Source organism: Phyllobates terribilis, unplaced genomic scaffold (assembly GCF_046119375.1).
Source record: "Phyllobates terribilis strain yellow unplaced genomic scaffold, ASM4611937v1 Scaffold_1__5_contigs__length_1240528914, whole genome shotgun sequence".
NCBI lineage: Eukaryota > Metazoa > Chordata > Amphibia > Anura > Dendrobatidae > Phyllobates > Phyllobates terribilis.
Window position 1 is genome coordinate 1,057,288,698 of NW_027362761.1, and position 23,451 is coordinate 1,057,312,148.

Consider the following 23,451-nt stretch of genomic DNA (forward strand, 5'->3'; position numbering starts at 1 on the left):
TGTGCTGACAATGGATTTAGTGCTGGTTCACCAACATTAGGAGATGGATGAAAGAAGAATCATGTTTTTTAGATCAAATGCTGAATAGGAAACATTGGAGCAACCTTCACTTAGGTGTAGACGCTGAGCCGGCAGAGGGTGGCAATTCTGTATTTTACATAACTAGACGTGATTTTTCTGGGTAAGACAAGTTACTTGCAGAGTGATGGCCACTAGGTGACTCTTTTCCGTCTAACTTGCTGGCTCTGCCTGTTTCCAGCAGTAGAGATGCCATGGGGGGATTACAGGAAGGGTGAACAGATCATTGTCTCTTTACTTCTGCTTTACTCTGTCAAACTAAACAGGAGAGACCACCGTTCAGTTCAGATCACTCAACCTACTCACTGATCAATGGCAGGAGCAATATATATTAGGAAGTGAGAATTAGAAAGTCTCAGCACCTATAGTGCTGACAGAATACTGATAGAAGAACCGGCCTTTCATATTGGATCACAAGTTAGAGCAGGAGTATCAGGTCAGTTACCGGCTGCATTGGCTTGGTATGTGTCCACATGTGATAAATGTAGTAAGGCCATGATTTTCTACAGGTTGGGTGTGAAAGGACAGATTAGTTTTAAGTTTCTGTGCTATTGTAAGCTAGCCAGCCTAACAGTAAGGTTGCTCAACTTTTAAAATATAGATTGCCTGTATAGTTAAAATGGAAAATGATAATCCTATGTCTGAAATCTAGAAATAATGGTGAGGACCTTGGTGAACATCCGCATGTGTCTTAGTGGTGCAGTGTGGGTTTCTGAGATTGACAGTGGCAGAATATGTGCAAAATATCCTAGCTGTGATTCACACCCACCGCCTCTAGAGGGCAGCAGTGTTACTGGATATTTGTGTAGTGTAATGACCAGTCTCCTGCATTGCGCTTCCCCCCACGTCACAGCCGGCTGTACTGTGTGTAGTGTTGTCTGAGGTTCCCATTCTGGGTTCTGTACACAGCGCCATCTTCCGCTATGCACAGGGCATGGGAACAATCTAAAGAGTATAAGCTTTTTTTATTTTATTGGGGCCAAGTGTGGGGTATGAGAAGGGGTTGTCCTAGTAGTGGAGAGAATGTGTTCCTGTGCCCATGCAAAGGGGCAGCTTCGTCTCCCCAGTAGTAGTATTGGGGTATTGGCTTATTGTAAAATGTGAGAATATTTTCAAAAATTTCCACCCACCTGGTAATGGAGCGTCCCATTAGTCCTCGTGCAGACGTCCTATAGTCTCATACGTGCTGTGACTAGCACCATAGGCCATAATGGCTACGTCTTCTATCTGTGACAATCACACAAGTTCGTGTTTTTTTGCGCACTGTGTCCCTGCAGAAATCGGGGATTTTTTTTTTTTAACTGCCGTCACAGATGAAAAGTACTAATACAAGTCTATGTATAGACCATGAAAATTGCATACAGCCCCCGGCTTACATGATCATGTATAGGAGACACTTTGTCATTTCATTTATATGTGAAAATCGCTGATGGTAAAAGCTGACCCATTGATCAGACGCTGATAATTTTTTATTTGAACATTTGTGAACTTCTGCTTAAGTCCTAAGGGTGTATTCACACTTAAAAGTTTTCTGTCCCTGATTTTGGCTTTTTTCCGCTGCAAGCACATAGTCCATGACCAAATCTGCGTCTGTGGCATGCGGACCTATGAAATGTGCTGCAGCCAAAGGCTATTTTCACATGCTGCGTTTTTGTGCATTCAAAATGCAGGGTATTGCTGTTTTTTGTTTTTTTTTTGTAGTTTTTGCATTCCCATTGCTTTTTATGGGTGAAAAAAAAACACTGGAAGAATTCACATTGGATTTAAAAAAAAAAAAAAAAAGCTGCAGTTCTCAAATTCAGTCATGGAAAAAATAATCTGTCTGTGCATGAGATTACTGAAATCTCATTGCTATTACTTGTACCGGAAAAAGAAAAAAGCTGCAGACAAACACATTAAAAAGAAAACTGCAAAAAAACTGTGTGTGAACATAGCCTAAGTGAACACTGTGTCTGCACTGCGCCTACAATACATGTTGAGAGCTTTTTGTATACCAGAATGTTCCCATAAGCCCTCGTTCACCAGACAGAAGCCAATACTGTGTTTTTCCGGCCTCTTCTAGGGGTATGTGTCCAGACTTCAGTTTCCAATACAAAGGGCCACTATAAAGAAACTTATACCATGCAATGTTTTATTACAGTGGGTTCCTCTGGAGGACTGAAGCCTCGGCCTCCATCATGACTGTGGGCACCTAACTGCTGACTGTGGGCACTTCGCCTGACTTGGCAGATTTACAATGTGTATATGGGAAGTGTCTATACATATAGGAGGGTTCTCATTTGAGGATGTCTAAGGTGTATGTGGCCATTCAGAGCTACAAGAACCTGCTGCAGGTCTGATCACATGGATTAGACGCCATTGTTTCCATCTGTAACAGTGTTTTCTGTCCGCAGTTGACAAAGGCAAGCAGAAGCCGAGCCCCCGAGGACCGGTCACACAGGTGCAGACCCCTCCTGTGGATGCACAAGCTCTGGAATTGGCCCAATGCAAGACAGTATGTCAGGAACAGAGCGGCATCATCCAGCAACTAAAGAACTTGCTCTCCAGCCGGAATCAGCGCTTCGAAGCTCTGACGGTGGTGATCCAGCATGTGATCAAGCAGGTGAGCTCGTGGCTTAATGCAGGGATGGCAGACTCAAATACACAGAGGCCAAAATTAAAAGCTTGGACCATGTCTGGGGCCATCCTAGATATTTATTTAAAAAGATGTGTTCAAGTTTTTTCTTATCAAATATGGAAACAAACTTAAAGGGGTTGTCCCACAAAGTGCATTTTAATTCTATAAATCTTAAGAGACAGACCGGAGAATTGAGTATTTCCTCACGGGCAGGGGCTTACATAGAAATCATGGGGTCTCATAACAGAAGGCCCCACATAGTCCGGCATACAGTATAAAGGGCCCCACGTAGTCCGGCATACAGTATAAAGGGCCCCACGTAGTCCGGCATACAGTATAAAGGGCCCCACGTAGTCCGGCATACAGTATAATAGGCCCCACGTAGTCCGCCATACAGTATAAGGGGCCCCACGTAGTCCGCCATACAGTATAAGGGGCCCCACGTAGTCCGCCATACAGTATAAGGGGCCCCACGTAGTCCGCCATACAGTATAAGGGGCCCCACGTAGTCCGCCATACAGTATAAGGGGCCCCACGTAGCGCGCCATGCGGCGTAGCGGCCCCACGTAGCGCTCCATGCGGCGTAGCGGCCCCACGTAGCGCTCCATGCGGCGTAGCGACCCCACTATAATCACTCTGCGTCCAGAGTTTGGCATGCATGCGTTAAAGGAATTGTGTCATATGATCTCTTATCTCTCTCAGTTGGTTAGGAGCATGTTTTATCATTAACATTTTTTCTAATTCTTTGACTCCACAATTTTTGCTGAATACTACGTTTATTTTTCTTTGTGTTTTTTTTTTTTCTGTCATCCATTTAATACGAGCATTTTCAGATCATGTTAATATAACGTAATCTTTCTTCTGATCCCACTCGTATTACTCGCCTTCGTTCTTTCTTGCGAGGCAGAAAACTCGTTGGCATTTTGCTGGTCTGTGACACACACAATCTCTAGTTTATTAGACGGTGTTGTAGATTAGCTGATTTGTTTGGACAGCTTCCTATAAACGTTGAGGGTGTTGGTTGCCACAACAAACCATGTGCAAGTCCGAGTGGGTGGAGGTGCAGTGTATCAGAGGAAACGGGAAACCGGGAGAAGGAAGATAAATGTTCTGGCCCCGTGTTTACTTTTTCTTGGTGTCTGCACACTTAGCAGCTGTCTGTAGTGATCGGGTGACTTGTGCGTGTTTTCCGGGGCTGAATTATAAAATTATACTAACCTATGCTGTAGCCTTGTATATAATAATATATAATGTGTATTAAATAATAATAATATATAACCCAACATATTTGCTGCACGTTAAACATAATCCCTGTCCCCATTGGGGCTCACAATCTAAATTCCATACCAGGTTTCCTCCAGGTACTCCGGCTACTTCGCACACTCCAAACTCCATGTCCTTAGTGGGAATTGAACCCATTGTCTCGGCACAGCAAAGGAACATTGCTAACCACTAAGCTACCATTCTACCAGTGTATATAAAAAAAATAGTGTGATCATCATATGTAGACCTTTTGAATGCAAGAATCATGTTAATCTCTCACCTTATCCTTTACCTTTTTTTAAAAAAAAAAAAAAAAAAGATAAAAAAAAAAAATTGCTTACATTGATTTGGACCCAAGTGCTAGGGGCAAGAGGCTGTATTCCTCCCTTGGTCCCCAGAGTTTGAAAGTCCTGTCCTAGCCAGGTTGTAAAGCAATAAAATAGGTAAAAAGCCAGGGGGTGAATACTTTCACAAGCCACTGTACATTATCTGAGTTCTTAAAGGGAATCTGTCACCCCCTGGGAGATATCAGACCTCTACTATGGCCATACAGGTTATAGAAAAGTAAATCTATACTTACCTGTATGGCCCATGGTAGAGGTCTGATTGCAGAGAAAAGTGTTATCACCTCTGTTTTCCACAGAAAAAATCCCCGCCTACCTGTTTATTATTCCCTGAAATCCCCGCCTATATGCTTAGTTACCATATTGCCCCCCTCCCCTGCACATCACAGGGTCCTGTGATGTGCACTGTGCTCCTTGACCTCCTGGGCATGCGCAAAGCGCCGCTCCCCGTCTCTCCGTGCACTGCGCCGCAGGGTTCACTGTCACTTCCCGGCGCCTGCGCAATAGATTCCTGTGGCGCAGCGCACTGAGAGACTGGGACGGGATGAAGCAAAGCGTGCTCTATGAGTGGCGCCACAGTGCACATCACAGGACCCTGTGATGTTCAGGGGGGGTGGAGGGGTGGAGGGGAGATATGGTAACTAAGCATATAGGCGGGGATTTCAGGGAATAATAAACAGGTAGGCAGGGAATAATAAACAGGTAGGCGGGGATTTCTTGGCGTCCCTCGGACACCAAGCCTGTGGAAAACGGAGGTGATAAACACTTTTTTCTGCAATCAAACCTCTACTATGAGCCATACAGGTAAGTATAGATTTACTTTTCTATACCCTGTATGCCCATAGTAGAGGTCTGATATCTCCCATTGGGTGACACATACCCTTTAAGAACTCAGATAATGTACAGTGGCTTGTGAAAGTATTCACCCCCCTTAGCTTTTTACCTATTTTGTTGCTTTACAACCTGTGTTTAAATATTTTTATAATCAGATTTGTGTGTGATGCATCAGCACTAAATAGTCTGAGTTGGTGAAGTGAGAAAAATATATAAATTAAATTTATGGGATCAAATAACTAAAAATTGGCATGTGCATATGTATTCACCCCTTTTGCTATGAAGCCCCTAAAAATTTCTGGTGCAAACAATTACCTTCATAAGTCACATGCTTGGTGAAAGGAAGTCCACTTGTGTGCAATTTAAGTGCTGCAACACCATTAAGCAAGAGGCACCACTAACCAAACACCATGAAGACCAAGGAGATCTCACCAACTTTGTCCCCAACTTGTTTGGAGAAGTACAAGTCAGGGTTGGGTTCTTAAAAAAATAAAATTATCCTAATCTTTGATGATCCTACAGAGCACCATCAAAGGCATTATCATTAAATGGAAAGAATATGGTATCACAACAAACCTGCCAAGAGGGGGCTGACCACCAAAACGCTCAGCCCTGGCAAGGAGGGCAATAATCAGAGAGGCAACACAGAGACCAAAGAGAACCCTGAAGGAGCTGCAGAGACTGGAGTATCTGTCCATACAACCACAATAAGCCATACACTCTATAGAGGTGGCCTTTATGGAAGAATGGCCAAAAAAAAGCCTTTATTTACACACACGTTTTAAGGCTTGTTTTTGAGTTTGCCAAAAGACATGTGGGAGACTCTCCAAATGTATGGAGGAAGGTGCTGTGGTCAGATTGAACTTTTTAGCTACCAAGGTAAATGCTATCTCTGGCATCAAACCAACACAGCTCATCACCCCAAGAACACCATCCCCACAGTGAACCATTGTGGTGGCAGCATTATGCTATGGGGATGTTTAGGCAACAGGGACAGGGAAAATGATTCTTGAGCAAAACTTGTTTGTCAGTGATTTGAGACTTGAGGTTCACCTTCCAACAAGACAATGACCCAAAGCATACTGTTAAAGCAACACTCGAGTGGTTTAAGGGGAAATGTGTACATGTTTTGGAGTGGCCTAGTCTAAGCCCAGACCTAAATCCAATTGTGGATCTGTGGTCAGACTTGAAGATTGCTGTTCACCAGAGGAAACCATTTAACTTGAAGGAGCTGGAGCAGTTTTGCTGTGAGGAATGGGCAACAATCCCAGTGGCAAGATGTGGAAAGCTCAGAGACTTATCCAAAGTGACTTGCAGCTGTATTTGCTGCAAAATGAGGCTCTGCAAAGTACTGACTTTAGGGGGTGAATAACTATGCACACTGAAGTTTTCATTTATTTTGTCCTATTTGTTATTTGTTTCATAATAAAATGTAAATCAAATGTTCACAATTATAGACATGTTCTTTGCATGACCTGATGGAAAGCCTCAAAAAAGTGAAATTCCAGGGTGAGGTAGCAAACTCGAAAAATGGCAAATACTTTCGCAAGATGCTGTAGATGACACGAACCACTGAGCTCTGTGACTTTTTTTAAACATATGCAAGTCTTTAGAATAATGAAAAAAGTTTCACAGTACATGGCTCGTTTGGCTGTGAACACAAGTCGTTGATAAAGATTTTTAATATATGAAAACAAAATGGTTGCTCGTGTAGTACAGGACAGGACCGCTCCTGTCTTTTCTCCGGCCAAACACACTCCTACCGTTCCCAATATCAACTCTGATTTTGAAAATGGCTCCAAAGCAGACAACTCGGTGTGAACTTCCCTCTACTATTCAATCAGACAGGACAATGTTCAAGCAATTTTTCACTACCAAGATCATGTGATATCTGCAAGACATTACGGGATTGTGGTCTTCACTCATTAGAGAGACGGTCAGTAATGAGCATTGTAAGAATGATATCCCCCACATATTGAGGGATCTTGCTACTGAAGCATTGTCCAATGCCACAGGACAGTGGCGAAGGAAAAATCATGCCCAGTTGACATTAAGTAGCTAGGGTTAATCAAGGTAGTAATGGGTTTTATTGAAGACTGACTGTTATGGATAGGTGTCGATGGCGAGATCGCAGTGTAGAGCTACTTTAGAGATCTTTGTTGGAAAAAACATTATTTTTGTTTCCTCTGATACTTTTTGGTATACTGTTCTGCAACTTCAATATCCTATGTGAAAAAGCAATGAATATTGTCCATAAATATACATTTTTGCTACATTTTCTTGGTCTTACAGTCCTACATAAGACATATAGCATCGGCATGGCAAAGAGATTGTCCCCCAGTGAATGACACCATCTGAGCAGTAGACTCGTATAGTAACAATAGACAGAAATTCCTCCTTCTGACGTTCTCCACCCCATCCTCGGACTGGCACATTGGGTGAGCGGCCTCCCAGCACCCTTTCTCTAGGCTTTGCGGCTCTCCAGGGTTTCTATATTGGTCAGTCCAGGAATTCCATGTGTCCAATGACTTCAGTGAGCACGGTGACTTGTAACCGCATATCATACTGTGAGATACATGTGTCTGATTAACTCTTGTGTATGTGTAGTGGCCAGAGGATAGCACTAATTACTGTATTTTTTATGTTGTGTTTTTGATAGTTTGATAGACTGTTTGGATGGTTTTTTTTTTTTGTTTTTTTATTCTCAGTCTTAGAACAAAGATTACAGTAGATTGAGTGTTGGCTTTCATAGATCTAATTTTAGATAGCTCGGGGTAGGACATGAGCAAATTGATCTCTGGTGAAGGCTGACGCAATGGACATAAGCCAACCGAGGGTCTTATTATAGCACACTAAGTAGTATGTGGACACTACCTTGAAGGCTGTCAGTACTGTACAGTTCGTCCGTGTAAAACTGAACTGGATTTACTAAGAATTACATTTTTTTTCAACTTGTAATATGAAGGCTCAGATGTCATGTTCCCTTTATGTAAAAAATGGAGTACACTCAAAACTGAACAACTACCTCGCTCTAAGGAGTAGGTTCACACAACCGATATCTAAACATCCAAGAAAAACAGTCCTATAATTCTCATAATACTTTGATCTGACTGGCATCAGTTTTTTTCGGATGTGAGGAGAAAAAAAAATTCTCTCCTCTCGGTCCATGAAAACCTGCTGTCAATGTTTTTGAGCTGGGCATCTATAAAGCTTCCCATGGGCTGGTCTCTGAACAGTCAAGCTTGTACCCTGCTCTGCCCTTATCTTCATTGAGGTCCGCTGACACAAGGTGAGGTTTTAATACTAGACAGGCTCGGACTGTCTCGATTGGGTACACCTTGTCGCTGTGGGATGGCTTGTATGCTTTTTAATCAAAATAGTAATAATATAAATAACATAGGGACTTGGGTAACGCACTTCTTTTTTTGGCCTTTTGTTAAGAGGCCTTGGCCTTCACTCTCTTCTGAACCTGTTAGAAATGATTGTCCATTTTAATTTTATAGATCGCCAGTGCAAATAGTGAGATCGTTTCTGTTCCAACGCAGTAATCTCATCCTAAAGCTGGCCATACTCTTGAGATGGCATTCGTGTTTTTGGCAGGCGGCCATCTCTCTCCCAACACAGACTAATGCTCAGTTTGGCCAAGCATTTGTGTTATCAACAGGGAAAGCGGATTTTTCCCTTTAAAACAAAATGCTTGGGCATTGAAATTCCAACAGCCCAATCCTTCTATTACCCGACATTGGGGTGAGTTGGGACTTCCCATGTATTTGATTGCCGGCACTCCAAAATCTGCGGGTCCATCCAGAAGACTTTCATCTAATGTGTATGGGAGCTTTTAGCATATGATATTTTTGCTGACCAACTACTGCTTCGCTGGCATAGGAGTGATCTGGTTGCATTTACTAATGGGTGTGCTTTTAGAACTTTCCTAGAACAGTGAGTGAACAAGTGTGTAATCAGCACTAGCAGAACTGTGTAAATAGCCTCACAGGAAGAGACGCTCAGTGTAAAATGTCTGCACTCTTAAGGTTCCCATCCATATTGGATTCAGGTGAACAGACTCATTGTGGCATCCTATGTGTTTAGGGGTCTCTTGACTCTGATGTTGATGGAAAGAAAGGTCAGGCATATTGGATTGAAACACATCTGATCCTTTTCATCTCAGTGCATAGCCCACCAGAGGTGTCTGGCAGCAGCTTATTCCTCTCTCCCTGTTGAGAAAACACACATGCTCAGCCCAAAGCTTTATATATGTAGTCTGGTCTTTCCTGTAGTATCGTATGGATTTGAAACCTGGACGATAAAGAAACAAGACAGTAGAAGAATCATCGACTCCTTTGAAATGTAGTGCTGGAGAAGGATATTCTCAATACCATGGATGGCAAGGAGTTCAAACCAGTTTTGGAACAAATAAAGCCAGACCTGTCACTAGAAGCAAGGAACCCCCAAGCTCCGACTTGCCTACTTTTGGACACCTCAAAGGAAGACCGCAATCACTGGAGAAGACATCATTGTCTGAAGAATAGAAGAAGCAAGGTGAAGAGGAAGACCAGCAAGTCAATAATATCAAGATAACGGTGGAGAAGACCCTGGTGGACCTATCTAGGCTTGCACAAGATCAATTAGTTTTTCATCAGAATTTGCCAAAACCACAAGTGACTGCAAAATGCAGAATGGGTGGCAAACTTTTGATTAAAGGTTTTTTTTTTTTTTTTTTGTTTCCTGCAAGTGCTACTCCTGATTTTGTTATACAAACACTGATGCAAAATGCTGACCAAATACTGACTTGTGAATAAGCCCCATCGGAGCGTTCATGTGCACAAGTCCCGCTGTTCTCATGTTCTATATTTCCATACATCTATATTTCATATGCGAAAAAAGCCTCTTCAGAAAGGAAGATGACTGAAACTCTAGTGCCACCTATTGGATGTAGCAACTTTTAAAGTCAATATCTACCCTTTTAAGGAGGCTCGTTAAAGGGTCAATGTTGACTTATAGGATTGGTATCCCAAAGCATACAACATGGAGATCTTTGCTTCAACTTTGCCTTCGACTATGTTGATCCCCAGATACTTTGGAATACCATGAAGGATATGGGTGTGCTGAACCAACTGATCAGCCTCTTTGGGAACCCTTATATTGACCAAAAAGCAACACTGTTAACGGAACACTACGATTTGGCATGGCGCAAAGTAGAGCGTGGCGTCAAACAAGGCTGTATCCTGTCACTATTTCTTTTCAATTCATATGCAGAAGCTATTTTTAGGAAGGCTGATCTTGCAAAAAAAGGAGTCATCAACCATCTTAAATATGGAGACGATACAACATTGATGGCAACAAGCATAGATGGAGTGAAGGACTTATTACAGAGTGTTAAGATGTAAAGCTCGAACATGGGATTGTTACGCAGCACAAAGAAGGCAAAGATTTTGACTACTGCAAGGAACAACAGGACACATTTGAGATGGAGGGTGACTAACTGGAAGTTGTTAAGGACTTCAGTATACTCGGAACAATGATCACTCAAGATGCAGCGATTACGGAACTCAATAGAATAGTTATGGGCAAGTCAACAATGAAGTCACTGGATAAGGCCTTCAAATCAAGGAACATTTCAGTGGCAATGAAGACACGGCTTATATGTAATCTGGTCTTTTCTGTAGTATGGCTATGTGCCCACGATGCAGAAATGCTCAGGGTTTTTTCCTGAGCGTTTCTGCATCTCCCTGGCAGAAAAAAACGCATGCGGATTGTACATGCATTTTTCCTGCCAGGGACATGCGGAAGTGAAGCATTCTTCACATGCATTTCCGCATGCGGGTTGACAAGCACTTTCCAAGCGATTTTAGCATCACTTGGAAAGTGCTTGTCAACTTGGTCACACTATAAATCCATGCAAACAGCATGGATTTATATAGTGTGACCCGAGAGAATGTCACAAAATAAAAAAATAAATATATACTTGCCTTCCGATGGCCCCCGGTGACTTGCTTCGCTCCGTTCTCCCTTGCCGGCAGCGGTACACTGAAGGACCTGCCGACTTCAGCGTCGCGTGACCCGTCACATGACTATGACGTCAGCGCAGGTCCTTCAGTCCATCGCGAACTGTCGGCATGCGAGGAGGAGCGTACCGCGGGCCGCCAGAAGGTAAGTACATATTTATTTTTTATTTTATTCTTCTTTTTTTTTTTTTTACAGTATTCTATGGTACCCAGGTCCGGAGGAGAGTCTCTTCTCCTCTAGACCCGGGTACCATCCGCACATTAGAACGCATGGAATGCGCATCTACATATACAGTGATGCGTAATCCATGCGATCTAATGCAAGTCAATGGCGGTGAAAACACAGCACTTCCGCAAAATAATTGGTAGTGCTGCGTTTTTTTCCGATAAATGATAATCCGCAGCGGAAATTTCTGCAGCATGTGCACAGCACATGCGGATTATCATTGGGGAACATGGCAGGCCTTCTACCATGCGTTTTTTAAACGTTTCTGCAGTGGAATTGCCGCTGAGGAAAAGCTTAAAAAACGCATCGTGGGCACACAGCCTATCATGGATTTGAAACCCAGACGATAAACAAGACAGTAAAAGGCATCGATGATTCATCGAAGTGTAGTGCTGGAGAAGGATGTTATCAATACTGTGGATGGCAAGAAGTTCAAACCAGTTTTGGAACAAATCAAGCCAGCCATGTTACTTAAAGCAAGGACCCCACAAGCTGACTTGCCTACTTTTGGACAGCTGATATGAAGACCGCAATCACTGGAGAAGGACATTGTTGTCGGAATAATAGAAGGAGCAAATTGAAGAGGAAGATCAGCAAGCCGATGGCTTGATACGATCAAAATAATGGTGGAGAAGACCTATCTAGGCTTGCACAAAATCAGTCTTCCTACAGAATATTCATCCATCAAGCTTCCATGGTTCGAGACTGAGCCAAAATAATCCCTATATGTGACATCAAAGTACCTGTAGTATTCCTCACTGAAGAGACTATTTGCATATTTAAATTGCTAAAGGCGCACTTCATGGCCTATAAGTTTCCAAACGCTCTTCACAAGGAGAAACTTTACACTTTTAGAGTTTGATAGCAACTGAAAAGGTTGACACATTACTATGAAATATAAACCTAATTCTTGAATCTACACTCTAAAAAACGATGGCAAAAAAACTAATGGTTTGTGAGAAGTTCCCATAATTTTATTATTGAGCAAAGGAATAGAATAAGAAACCCACCCTGGAAAGGCATCTATTACGGAGTCAAAAGTATTTTAAATATGTGCAGAAGAATGTCTTAATCTGATGACGTTCACATAAAAAGCGAGAGTTGAAGCTGTGCAGAGTACGGATTTTTCTGGGTTCTGCTTATAAATTGGCATTTAGTCCACATTTACAGATTATGGTTTTGGAAAACCATTTTTTTGCAAGTTACGTTTATTGGAAATAATTATACAAGAAGTGTGATTCCTTCATAACATTGGAGTCTGACATTACTGGTGCTCCTTCTTGGACAACACTACTGTCTTGTCTGATGCACATTTATAACGTGCCGGATTTCAATTACGAGAGCAGCAATTACCAATAAAATCCATAGATTCCATTAATTTACAAGAGTCTATAGCTAGATACAATGGGAATGAATTGGTTGCACGCACAGTTGCAGCATCTGAGCCCAGTCTGTTTGTTACAGCCATTAGCTTGTACTTCTGATTGTAATTTGTCTACAGTAAAAGCTCCATACACTTTGCTCAGAAGTGGACTGAGCTTCTGGATAAGCCATTATCAGGCCGGTGCCCTGTGTAAGCTCTGTTGTCATCCCATTGTTTTCTCAGGGTCTCTGCACAATACTGATGTCATTGCGTTAAACTATAGGAATTTTTTTTTATTTTATCTTTTCAGATAGGTTATCTGCTTTATCCTGTTTATTGAGCTTTAGGATATGGCCTTTGTGCCCAGTAGAAGGTCCACTACTTATAATATTGGGAATTTCACAAATGTCCTTGCTTGTCCTTGTTGATAGTTTTTAAGTAGTACTGGTGAGTGTAGAGTACCATGTTAGATCCTGTTCACACTGCGTTTTCTGCAATACATTTGGGGGATCTGCCAGATTCACCTTAAGCTGGATTTAGACATATAGACTGCAATAATTTCTGATAATGTCTGTTGGTTCAGATGTAACATAGCAGGCACGTTTCTGTGGCCGTCTGCACAAGCGTACAAATTCAGGAAAAAACAAAACTCTTCATTTTGAACTCCATTGAGGTCATTGCAATTTATGGTCCAGTCAGCAGGCCTTCTGAACTCCATTTTTAGGGCTGTCCCATATTTGCAAGGAGTTTTTCTAGCCATAAATGCAATATATTTTCCGGGAAGAAATTTGTTGCATATTACTGTACCATCTTTGTGGATTACATAAATCTCATTCACACACTGCAAAGAAAATCTGAAATGGAAAATGAAATGGGACAGATTATAAATCTGCAGGAACAGTCAATTTATACTGTGGGAAAGAAACAAAAGCTGGTGCAAGTAAAAGAAATAAGCAGACTTACGAGAACATAATTATGAACTATGAGGGGAACCCCACAAACTGTATATTTGGGCATGCAATTCTAAAACCATCAAAACCTTTACATACGTTAAAAAAAAAAAAGACCTAGTTTCACAAAGTTCAACCTTTCTCTACCAATTATACATTTTTTGTCACGAATTTATTTACATTTTTAATTATTCTTTTTTCCTGAGAAATCAGCATTTTAATTCATATATGCAAATGACGCTTAAATGCTCTGGGTGTGATAAAGCACTTAACAAGCCTTTGCCTCCGGAGCTGGTTTCCCCGCCCAACACCAGCCTCTTTAGCTTGATTGTTGATTCACTGTGTGACATCAAGCAAGAAAATCAGATGGGTAAACTGTCAATCAAGCTAAAGAGGCTGGTGCTGGGTGGGGAAAGAAGCCCGGGAGAACTAGTTAAGTGCTCTGTAATGCCAAGAGCAGTTAGTATTTAAATTAATATGCAAATGAGGAGTTTAGTGGCTACCTCCCAAGCTTGTTTCCATGCCCAGCCCCAGCCTCTTAAGATTGACAGTTCACCTGTCTGATTTTCTTGCCTTGTGCCCGACATTACACAGACTATGAGCAAATTGAATCTTTTGTTAGATTTCTCCTCATCGACACATCAGGTCTGTATAAAGTCATTAGGTAAATCAGGCTGGAAACGCGCTGGTTGCATGCCACTGGTAGCAGTTCAAGTGCAGTGACCTCTCCAGTGCACCTCCAGCCTGATATGCATATGGCTTCTACACTAGGTTCCTCATGACCGGCACATCAGATGTCTATAAAATAGGTATCCTTTTTATTTGGGAGCATGCACCTTTACAGCTATACCACTACTTCATATGTAAAAATGTGCTGACCAGTTCCCTTTTATAAAGTGCATTGAACAAAGAAAAAATAAAATGGTAAAACTAGGTTCTTGGTGTGATTGACCTGGTGAGAACAGTTGGTGAAGCTTCAGAAGAGGACATCCCTCGTTTCCACCTGTAACTTTTATTCCCACTGTATTTGTATTCCGTGCTATGTATTGACACTTTATCTATACGAGTCGGGGTATGCTCTTTGAAGTCTTTAATTGTGTTACATCAACTTTAGTTGCCTCAATCTTTTTGTAGATAACTTAAAATGTAAATGGCTTTCAAACTATTCAAGTTTAGAGATCTTCACACATGCACTGGTATGGCATGCCGGCAGTTCTACAGGCCTCCTCGCTGAGAGACCATGTCAACCTTTAATTTGAGATGATCTACAATCATAAAAAAAATATATATATATATATATTCATCAAGTCTAATGAGCTTTCCTGCAACAACATGCAAAGATATTCAGATTAAAACCTTATTCTGTGGACATTACAATACCGACTCCCATGCAATCGGACCCTCCAAATCCCGCACCTGCACTATTGTGTCCACCTTCATGATCAAGTCCTGGTCTTTCAGAAAATAGTTAAGGTGAGAAATCCAAGTGTGCAGCTAGGATTGTGTGGAGCGGGCTAAGATTCTTTTACTTGGCTGTTCCCATTTTGTCAGCTCCTATATGTAGAGCTACTTTTGCTGTGCCACCATTTCATTATAGATGTTCTGTGGCCCAAGGATAGTGTCTGTTGTACCCTTACGCCCTGCATTAGGTATAAGTTTTTTATCTCAAGTATTCATCTTTAACTTTGCAGTACTATTTGCTGGTCTATATGCAACACGAAGGTACAACCACAATCCCTAAAAAGTTGGGACACTGTATAAAACAAGAATGGAATGGTTTGTAAATCTCTTAAAACCTTATTTTATTCACAACAGAGCATAAAACACAGATCAGAAGGTGAACGTTAGACATTTTTCATATTCAGTTGAAAAATTTAACTCCTTTTAGAAATTGATGGCAGCAACACATCTTAAAGTTGGGAATGGGTTAACAAAAGGCTGGAAAAGTGTTACTAATGAAAAACAGCTGGAGGGTCAAACATCAACTAATTTGCATGACTTTATAAAATGGGAAGGTTAGAGAGGCAGAGTCTCTCAGAAGCAAAGTTGGTCAGTGGTTCACCAATCTGTGAGCAACTGCACTTTGTTGTATTAAAAACTGAAAAATCTGACATTCAGGTCTGTTAAGCGGCAAGAAACCTATGTCTGACAAGAATGGGACAACCTTCTTGTCAGACATAGGTCTAAAAGTGATCAGTTACCTTAATAGGAATGTAATAAATGGCTTCTCAGGTTTCACATAGCCTTTAAAGTTAGGAAGGTATGTTTCCCAGACAAACCACTGAAAATAGAGAAATGAAACTAAGTGAGCTGCGCCTGTCAGATCAGTTGCCCCTGACGGAGGGTTAAGATGTTGTTGCCATCAATTTCTAAAAGATTTTTATTTTTTTTCAAATGAAATGTAAAATGTCTAATGTTCACCTTCTGACATATGATCTATGTTGTTGTGAATAAAATATGGCTATAAGATTTCCAAATCAATGCATTCTTCTTTTCTTTAGATTTTACACAGCGTCCTAACTTTTTGGGAATTGAGGTTGTAGATTAAAGCTCATAGTAACATGGAGATTGACACATGGCTTCAGGACATCAATGGTCCTAATAATGGGGCTGTGTATGATCTGCTTGTTCTGTGGTTACCATTTCACAACTTTTGTGACATATAAACTGTGGATCAAAGTTGGATATGAGACAAAGCAACACATTGATCACAAGTAGCTACAAGTTGTTCTTCTGTTGCATGTTCTCAGCTTCCACAAATACATAGTAATTATGGTGCCCGTCTAGCGTGCAGTCAATCACACAAGCTGTAGGCTCCATTAATGTTCCCTAAAACTAGCATCATTAAGCTTTAGAGTCCTAAACCTGTTTTTAAATGATTTCATTGATGTCACTAACAAATATCCCGAGCTGTTACAAAGCTACTACTATAATGTGGACACCACTTAACCCATAATCAAGCACCTTCGGATGCTATCATGACCCCTGGACGTGACTTGTGTCCTCCCCACTGATCTCGTCCTCTCTGGGCATAGCCAATCACATCTACCGATCTGTGGCACGTGCGTGGTGTCACTGCCATCGCTCACCTTTTGATGCGGAAGTGAGCAACGTCGAACCGACTCAAAAGTCAAAATTTAGTGGTGGATGATTTTGAAGTTTGAGTGATTTGAATGGATCCCCATTTAAGAGTTTTCTAGCCGAATAAACAAATTCTGAAAAGGGCCTTGACTAGTTAAATTGAAAAAAAAAAAACACATAATACTGTCCCACACTGATCCTTGACAATCCTGTACCAGCACTTTGGTCAAATTCATACTTCTTGAAACGCGATGTACTGGCTGTAGGTCATCCAACCTAAACTAAACTACCTCATGGGCATATATAAGGGTGCTGGGTTCTGATTGGGAGACCCGCGGCCAGTCCACACATCATGGTAAGTACTTGGACTGTGCTACATGGACCTCTAATTGCGGTCTCAGCCCATTCACTCTAGTCAGTGTTTTCTGGTTTCATCTGCAACAAACCTGAAATGGTACGAAACTGCCATAGGTGGGCCACACATTCATGATTGTAGCAAAACTATACAACAGTGATGGGTGTGAAAGTGGCATGGTGGTAATAATTTTGTATGCATGCAGTCGTTGGGATGCAGCATTAAAGTTACACCTAAAAGTAATCTCATAAATCATCCTGCTATTTCCCGGATAACCTCACTTGAGCTTTACTAGCATCATTATGACGAGTAGACTGACTGATGCCTATAACCCATCCACCAGACACCGAGCCGGAATATCCCCAACAGACTTCATATAATATCCTCTCAATCTTTGTGCATTGTCCCTGTCTATGGCTATAGGGTGACTGGTAGTGGGGAGGTTAGCAGCCTGCATTATTATCTGACACATATGAATAAATAATGATGTTTTAGAAATGTACACCAGTTCAGTGTTTTCTATACAACTAACGTATAGAATGCCATAGTGTAATATTGCTAAAGTGTACTGAACCCTATGCATATAGTAATATTTGTCTGACAGATCAATCGGGTCAATCTTTTGGGTGTGTGTATATTTACATTATATATACACACTACAATATATACATACACAATATAAGAGTACCCATGTGTGTGTGTGTATATATGTAATATATATATACAGTACAGACCAAAAGTTTGGACACACCTTCTCATTTAAAGATTTTTCTGTATTTTCATGACTATGAAAATTGTACATTCACACTGAAGGCATCAAAACTATGAATTACCACACATGGAATTATATACTTAACAAAAAAGTGTGAAACGACTGAAAATATGTCTTATATTCTAGGTTCTTCAAAGTAGCCACCTTTTGCTTTGATGACTGCTTTGCACACTCTTGGCATTCATAGTCATGAAAATACGGAAAAATCTTTAAATGAGGTGTGTCCAAACTTTTGTTTGGAAAACTACATATGCAACACTTCCCTAATATACATTAGTTGCACTATCTGCACCTTTTACCAGTACAAGCGGTGCAGGTGTAAGTCTAGTAAGGGCGTTGCAGTACATAGTGGTGTTTAAACAGCAAAACAAAACCTCCAAGCAGTCCATGTGCTAATGCTTTAAGCAGCCTTTAAGGCTTGAGGTTATTGTGCGTCACTGCCCCCCTATATACTACCAGCCCGTATACTGTATGGTAATTTCAGCCTGGCTTCGCTGTGAGGTCAGCCCTCTCCTTCACCATCCAGGCTGATATTTGAGTAAGTGGCAATCGATCAGGCTAATGTCTGCTCTCGCTTTCCATATTGGAGAGGGGTTGTGGCTTATAGTAATGAGCGGCTGCTGGTGCCAGGAGAGGGACTGCAGTATGTGCTGGAGGCTGGGAGGGATCGGAGCACGGGGAACCTGCAGAGCATGAGTGTCAGGCACAGGCTGAGTCCTATGGAACTCCTATCCTAGCAGCTGCTGTATAAATGTGGCCAGACCAGTTTTGGCTGCCGTGTGTCCTCCAGGAGAGAACACCTTGGGAATACAGAAGCTGTAATATGGGCTGCTCAAGCAGTAAACTCTGCGTCTACGCCCCATGTACTGCACCCCGGGTAACTAACGTATTTTTTTTCCTTTTTCTATACATTTATATGTATATACATTTTTGCTTTTTATCATGGAGTTCTTCCAGCTGCTGCAGCAATGGGAGCAGTGCCAGCATAGGACCTATAGCAGGAGAAGACGCTTGCAGTTACTTGATCTGCTTTTTTCCGTACTGTTTACATCTAGGAGAGTCTCCAGCCGGATATTAAATCTAAGCGGTGAGGCTGCTCGTACTCCTCCGTCATCCTGGGATTGCTTTGTTCTTCATAATAGAAGATTTTCCACTTTTTAGCTTGTTTTCCTGCATGCAGTAGTTTTCTATTCTTGTATTCTTTATGTTTGACTGTAAATACATTTTACGCTTTTCTATTATGCAAACGTCCATATCTCTGCACATTTAATGGAATTATGCTCTCTGGGGATTGGATTGTGTCCATTCAATTATACTAATACGGATTCCTCCTCACATAGGAGATGGAGCAGGGGGAGCAGGCAAAGGATACTGTTTTCATTAAGAAAGGAAGATAAATCTTGCAGGTCGCTGTGCAGGAACATTCACCACTTGTCATGAGAGGAGCACGCCGTCCTCCTTGGCATGAAGTCAATGGCTGTAGTTTAACATATGTTCATTTTTTACCTGTGGAATCCAGGCTGTTATGTGAGTTGGGAAGTAAATCAAAATTGGCAAACCAGTCTGATTTGATTCTTGAGCTTATAACTGGTAGTGCCATGTTGAAAATGGGATTCTGATGGCCTTGAAGTGCATCCTCCATTCTGCAGAAGCATCCTCAGATTTTCTACCCACTGCTCTGCTGATCCATGACCTATAATTTTATGAGTTTTTTGAAACCCTGTAACACAGATGTTTTTATTCTAATACGTTTCTTGTCTTTACAGCGAGAAGAGACGCTGAAGAAACGTAAAGAGCTTTCTCAGGAGCTTCAGAACTTGCGAGGAGACTTGGGTAAGTTACTCAACCTTTCAACTGGTCATGATAAATGGAACTTGGTGCCTTCTGTAGACTTGCACAGACTCTCGTTTCCTAGTCAAGTCATGCACTTGATTCAAATACTTTCTTTTGAGTTCCAAAGAGTTAAATATTTTTAAAGTCTTGTAAATGTCTTTTCCCCTAAGGCAGATTCCCATAGAAACTCTGGAGGTCTACATTTCTCTAGAGCCTGTTAGTTGACCCCGGGTTCATCGGATTCCTGGCAGTTATCTCTTTGAGGCACACAGGGCTGATTTCTGCTACCTCTCGCATGGAAAAACCAGTTCCGTAACTGTCAAAACCTCTTCACTATATAGAGTTGAAATCATCTGATGGGTCTGATGCATATAAAATGATCATATCGGTGAGGTCTCATCTCAGATCACCGCAGATTGCCAGAACATGCCAGCACGACTAGACTGTCATTCACTCTGCGTATTTCCACAAAAAACATGGGCAAAATAGACATCTGAATGGATAACACTGACCTTTTTGTTCAGTAGTTTCCACTGAAAACAGTTTTTCTAATGTCTTTTTCTTGCCTAACAGACGTTTTGCTTGCAACATGTCTGTCTGGTGGGAGATGGTAATTGCCATCAGTGAAGGGCTGAATGAGAATGGCCTGTTGTTCCCATCTGATCAGGCTTTTACTTCATAAATCAATAGTACACGTGAAAATAAGCAACATTGTAATATATTATCAAAGAAATATGCTTCTTTCTCTGACAGAATTGATCACTCATTATCAAAATTCTCAATTCTAAGGTAAAATCTGTATTCTGTGAAGGCACTTTCCCATTTCCGAGATAGATGACAGTTGGTGCTCATAAAGTTCTATGGTGAAGTGTCACTGATTTAGTAGAGCAGTAGAATGTTGGGGTCTTCCTCTTGCTCCTCCCTGCATAGAATTTCAAAAACACCAACTGTCATCCCTATCTCAGTAATGGGAAAATCTGTCATTACTGAATATAGATTTTACCCATAAATTGAGAGTGAAGGATCAGTCCAGAAGGAGAGAGAAGCAAATTTCTCTAATAAGATATCTTACAAAGTTTCTAAATCTTATGTCCCCTATTGATTTATGAAATAAGATGTAAAATATTGGTTACTCTAGAAGTAAACAATTCTCTCATCTCATGCCAGGAGCTGTATTTGTCAGCCTCACCCAGTAGGTTATATTTCTTATTTATATATATTAATTTTCAGGACATTTTCAAGGTGTTTGCCCTCATCCCATGGCTCATAGACAGTTTTTCCTGGTTACACCAGTGCAGCCTCCTCTGCTGGTCCTGGGTTTTTCTACCCTGGGCTTGTTTTCTTGCCTTACGTTACATGACCTGTGTCTTTGGTAAGTGTTGAGTGCGCAGCTCCATACACCAGACACTGCTCAACAACCAATTCAATTTCCAAATATTACTGTCAGCTCCTTGTTGTCCCCAAGAATGCACTAAGGTTCTGGTCACAAATCCACACCTTTATCAGAGTCTTACTAGTATAAGCAAATATTGCCGTGTGAGGGCGCAATCAGGCATCCATGAATATTGGTCAGAGACCGGGCAGTGGCATTGGCATGGCCATGGTTCTCCTGACTCAAGCGTGACGGCCTCATCCAAATACACACAGCTGTCCAATCTCTGACCGATTTACTAGGACGTCTGAATGCGCCCTAACTTTAATTATTTTGTAACTTTCTCTTTTTCTTGCGTTACATCACCTTATCTCTAGAAGGTATTCATTTTTGAATGTCGAAATGCACAAGAACCTCCAAAAATGATTTGTGGAAAAAGAATACTTAGACATTTCTGGTGTTTTACTTGTTACTAATGAATCTCTGCATAATGTGTCATTTTACCCTCAAAAGTCAGTAAATGAGAAAACTTCAAGTCCCCCATTCACATTAGATTGATTGTTCCCCCACAAGCTTTCGGCCGTCCGCTGTCTCTCCTAACTTCCCTGTATACAGCAATGTTCGGCCAAGCACATGTTCTCAGAGCTGCTAACTCCTCTTTCCGCCAAATAAAAGATTCAGCTGAGTCTGGAGGCCACATACACAGTAGATGGTCAGCCCAAATTGTCTAACTTGTAACTAAGGAGTATGGGGGCCTTTACCCAACTTCCTTTTGAAAAATGCTTCGCCTCTCCCTAGGGGACATTTTTTAGGGACTTGAGTGGATAAATGGTTAACAGAAGTGGAAATTCTTATCTGTTTACTTTGTATCACATCTATACAAGTGTTATTTGAAGAAAGCAAGCTGCTGAACACCTCTTATAATGGTGGTGTTATTTCTGTCTGGAGCCACTAGCCTTGTAATGACCTTGTACCTTGTTTGGATCTCTTGTACCCTTTTAGGCTGGAAACACACCTGCTGTTTTTGATGGAGTTTTTCAAACCAAAGTCAGAAGTGAATCCAGTAGAAACCAGCGGTTAGAGATCCTTCCGGTGTAGTTCTTGTCCCCATTGAATTCATTCCTGGCTTTGGCGCATAAAAACTTGCATGGATCATTTTATATTGGGAATCCATACAGATTTCTGCCAGCAACATGTAAAGGACATTCCCATCTTCTACTTTATGGCATATCTGGTGGGTATGCTATACGTGTATTATAGAAGCTGGCACCAGGAGGGGTGTGCATGCGCGTCTCTTCATTCATTTCTATGAGAGCTCCAAAAATTGCTGTGCAAACGTGACGCTAGTACCAAAATGTATCATATTTATGGAATTATCTGTTGATATGCCATATAGGCAATGAATGGGAATAGCCCTTTATGCTGCCTATATCGTTTTCAAGATTTTTCCTTTCCAGTCAAAGTGTTAGTGCGTCATTAAAAAGGATGTCTTGGATTTAGAAAAGGCACAAAACTGATAAGGGGCATGGAGGATCTTAGATTAGGAGGAAAGAAGAATTACCGGTACATAAATATTTTTATATATATATATTTTATATATATATGAGTATACACACGCATAATTTAATTACTTACAATATGCTTGTGATGACACTTGTGCACATCTTTTAAATTGTCCTGAATGTTGGTCCAGTCAATCAACACTTGGGGTCAACTTGCTCTTTAGGGCACACTGCATGCATTATGTACAGTACAGACCAAAAGTTTGGACACACCTTCTCATTTAAAGATTTTTCTGTCTTTTCATGACTATGAAAATTGTACATTCACACTGAAGGCATCAAAACTAGGAATTAACACATGTGGAATTATATACTTAACAAAAAAGTGTGAAACAACTGAAAATAGGTCTTATATTCTAGGTTCTTCAAAGTAGCCACCTTTTGCTTGGATGACTGCTTTGCACACTCTTGGCATTCTCTTGATGAGCTTCAAGAGGTAGTCACCGGAAATGGTCTTCCAACAATCTTGAAGGAGTTCCTGGAGATGCTTAGCACTTGTTGGCCCTTTCGCCTTCACTCTGTGGTCCAGCTCACCCCAAACCATCTCGATTGGGTTCAGGTCTGGTGACTGTGGAGGCCAGGTCATCTGGCGTAGCACCCCATAACTCTCCCTCTTGGTCAAATAGCCCTTACACAGCCTGGAGGTGTGTTTGTAGTCATTGTCCTGTTGAAAAATAAATGATGGTCCAACTAAACGCAAACCGGATGGAATAGCATGCCGCTGCAAGATACTGTGGTAGCCATGCTGGTTCAGTATGCCTTCAATTTTGAATAAATCCCCAACAGTGTCACCAGC

General features: G+C 41.4%; 1 protein-coding gene across 7 annotated transcripts in view; it reads left to right on the forward strand.

Moving 5' to 3' along the window:
* MTUS1 (microtubule associated scaffold protein 1) overlaps positions 1-23,451 on the forward strand; it is a 227,430-nt gene that overhangs the window by 170,342 nt on the left and 33,637 nt on the right. For 6 of the 7 annotated variants that reach the window (XM_073645396.1, XM_073645394.1, XM_073645393.1 and 3 more), the window contains 2 exons: positions 2,472-2,680; positions 19,655-19,721. In XM_073645396.1, coding sequence (XP_073501497.1) covers positions 2,472-2,680; positions 19,655-19,721 — 276 coding nt within the window. Of the gene's footprint in view, positions 1-2,471; positions 2,681-18,502; positions 18,766-19,654; positions 19,722-23,451 lie in introns of those variants that run through there. The other variant, XM_073645399.1, reaches the window with a different exon arrangement.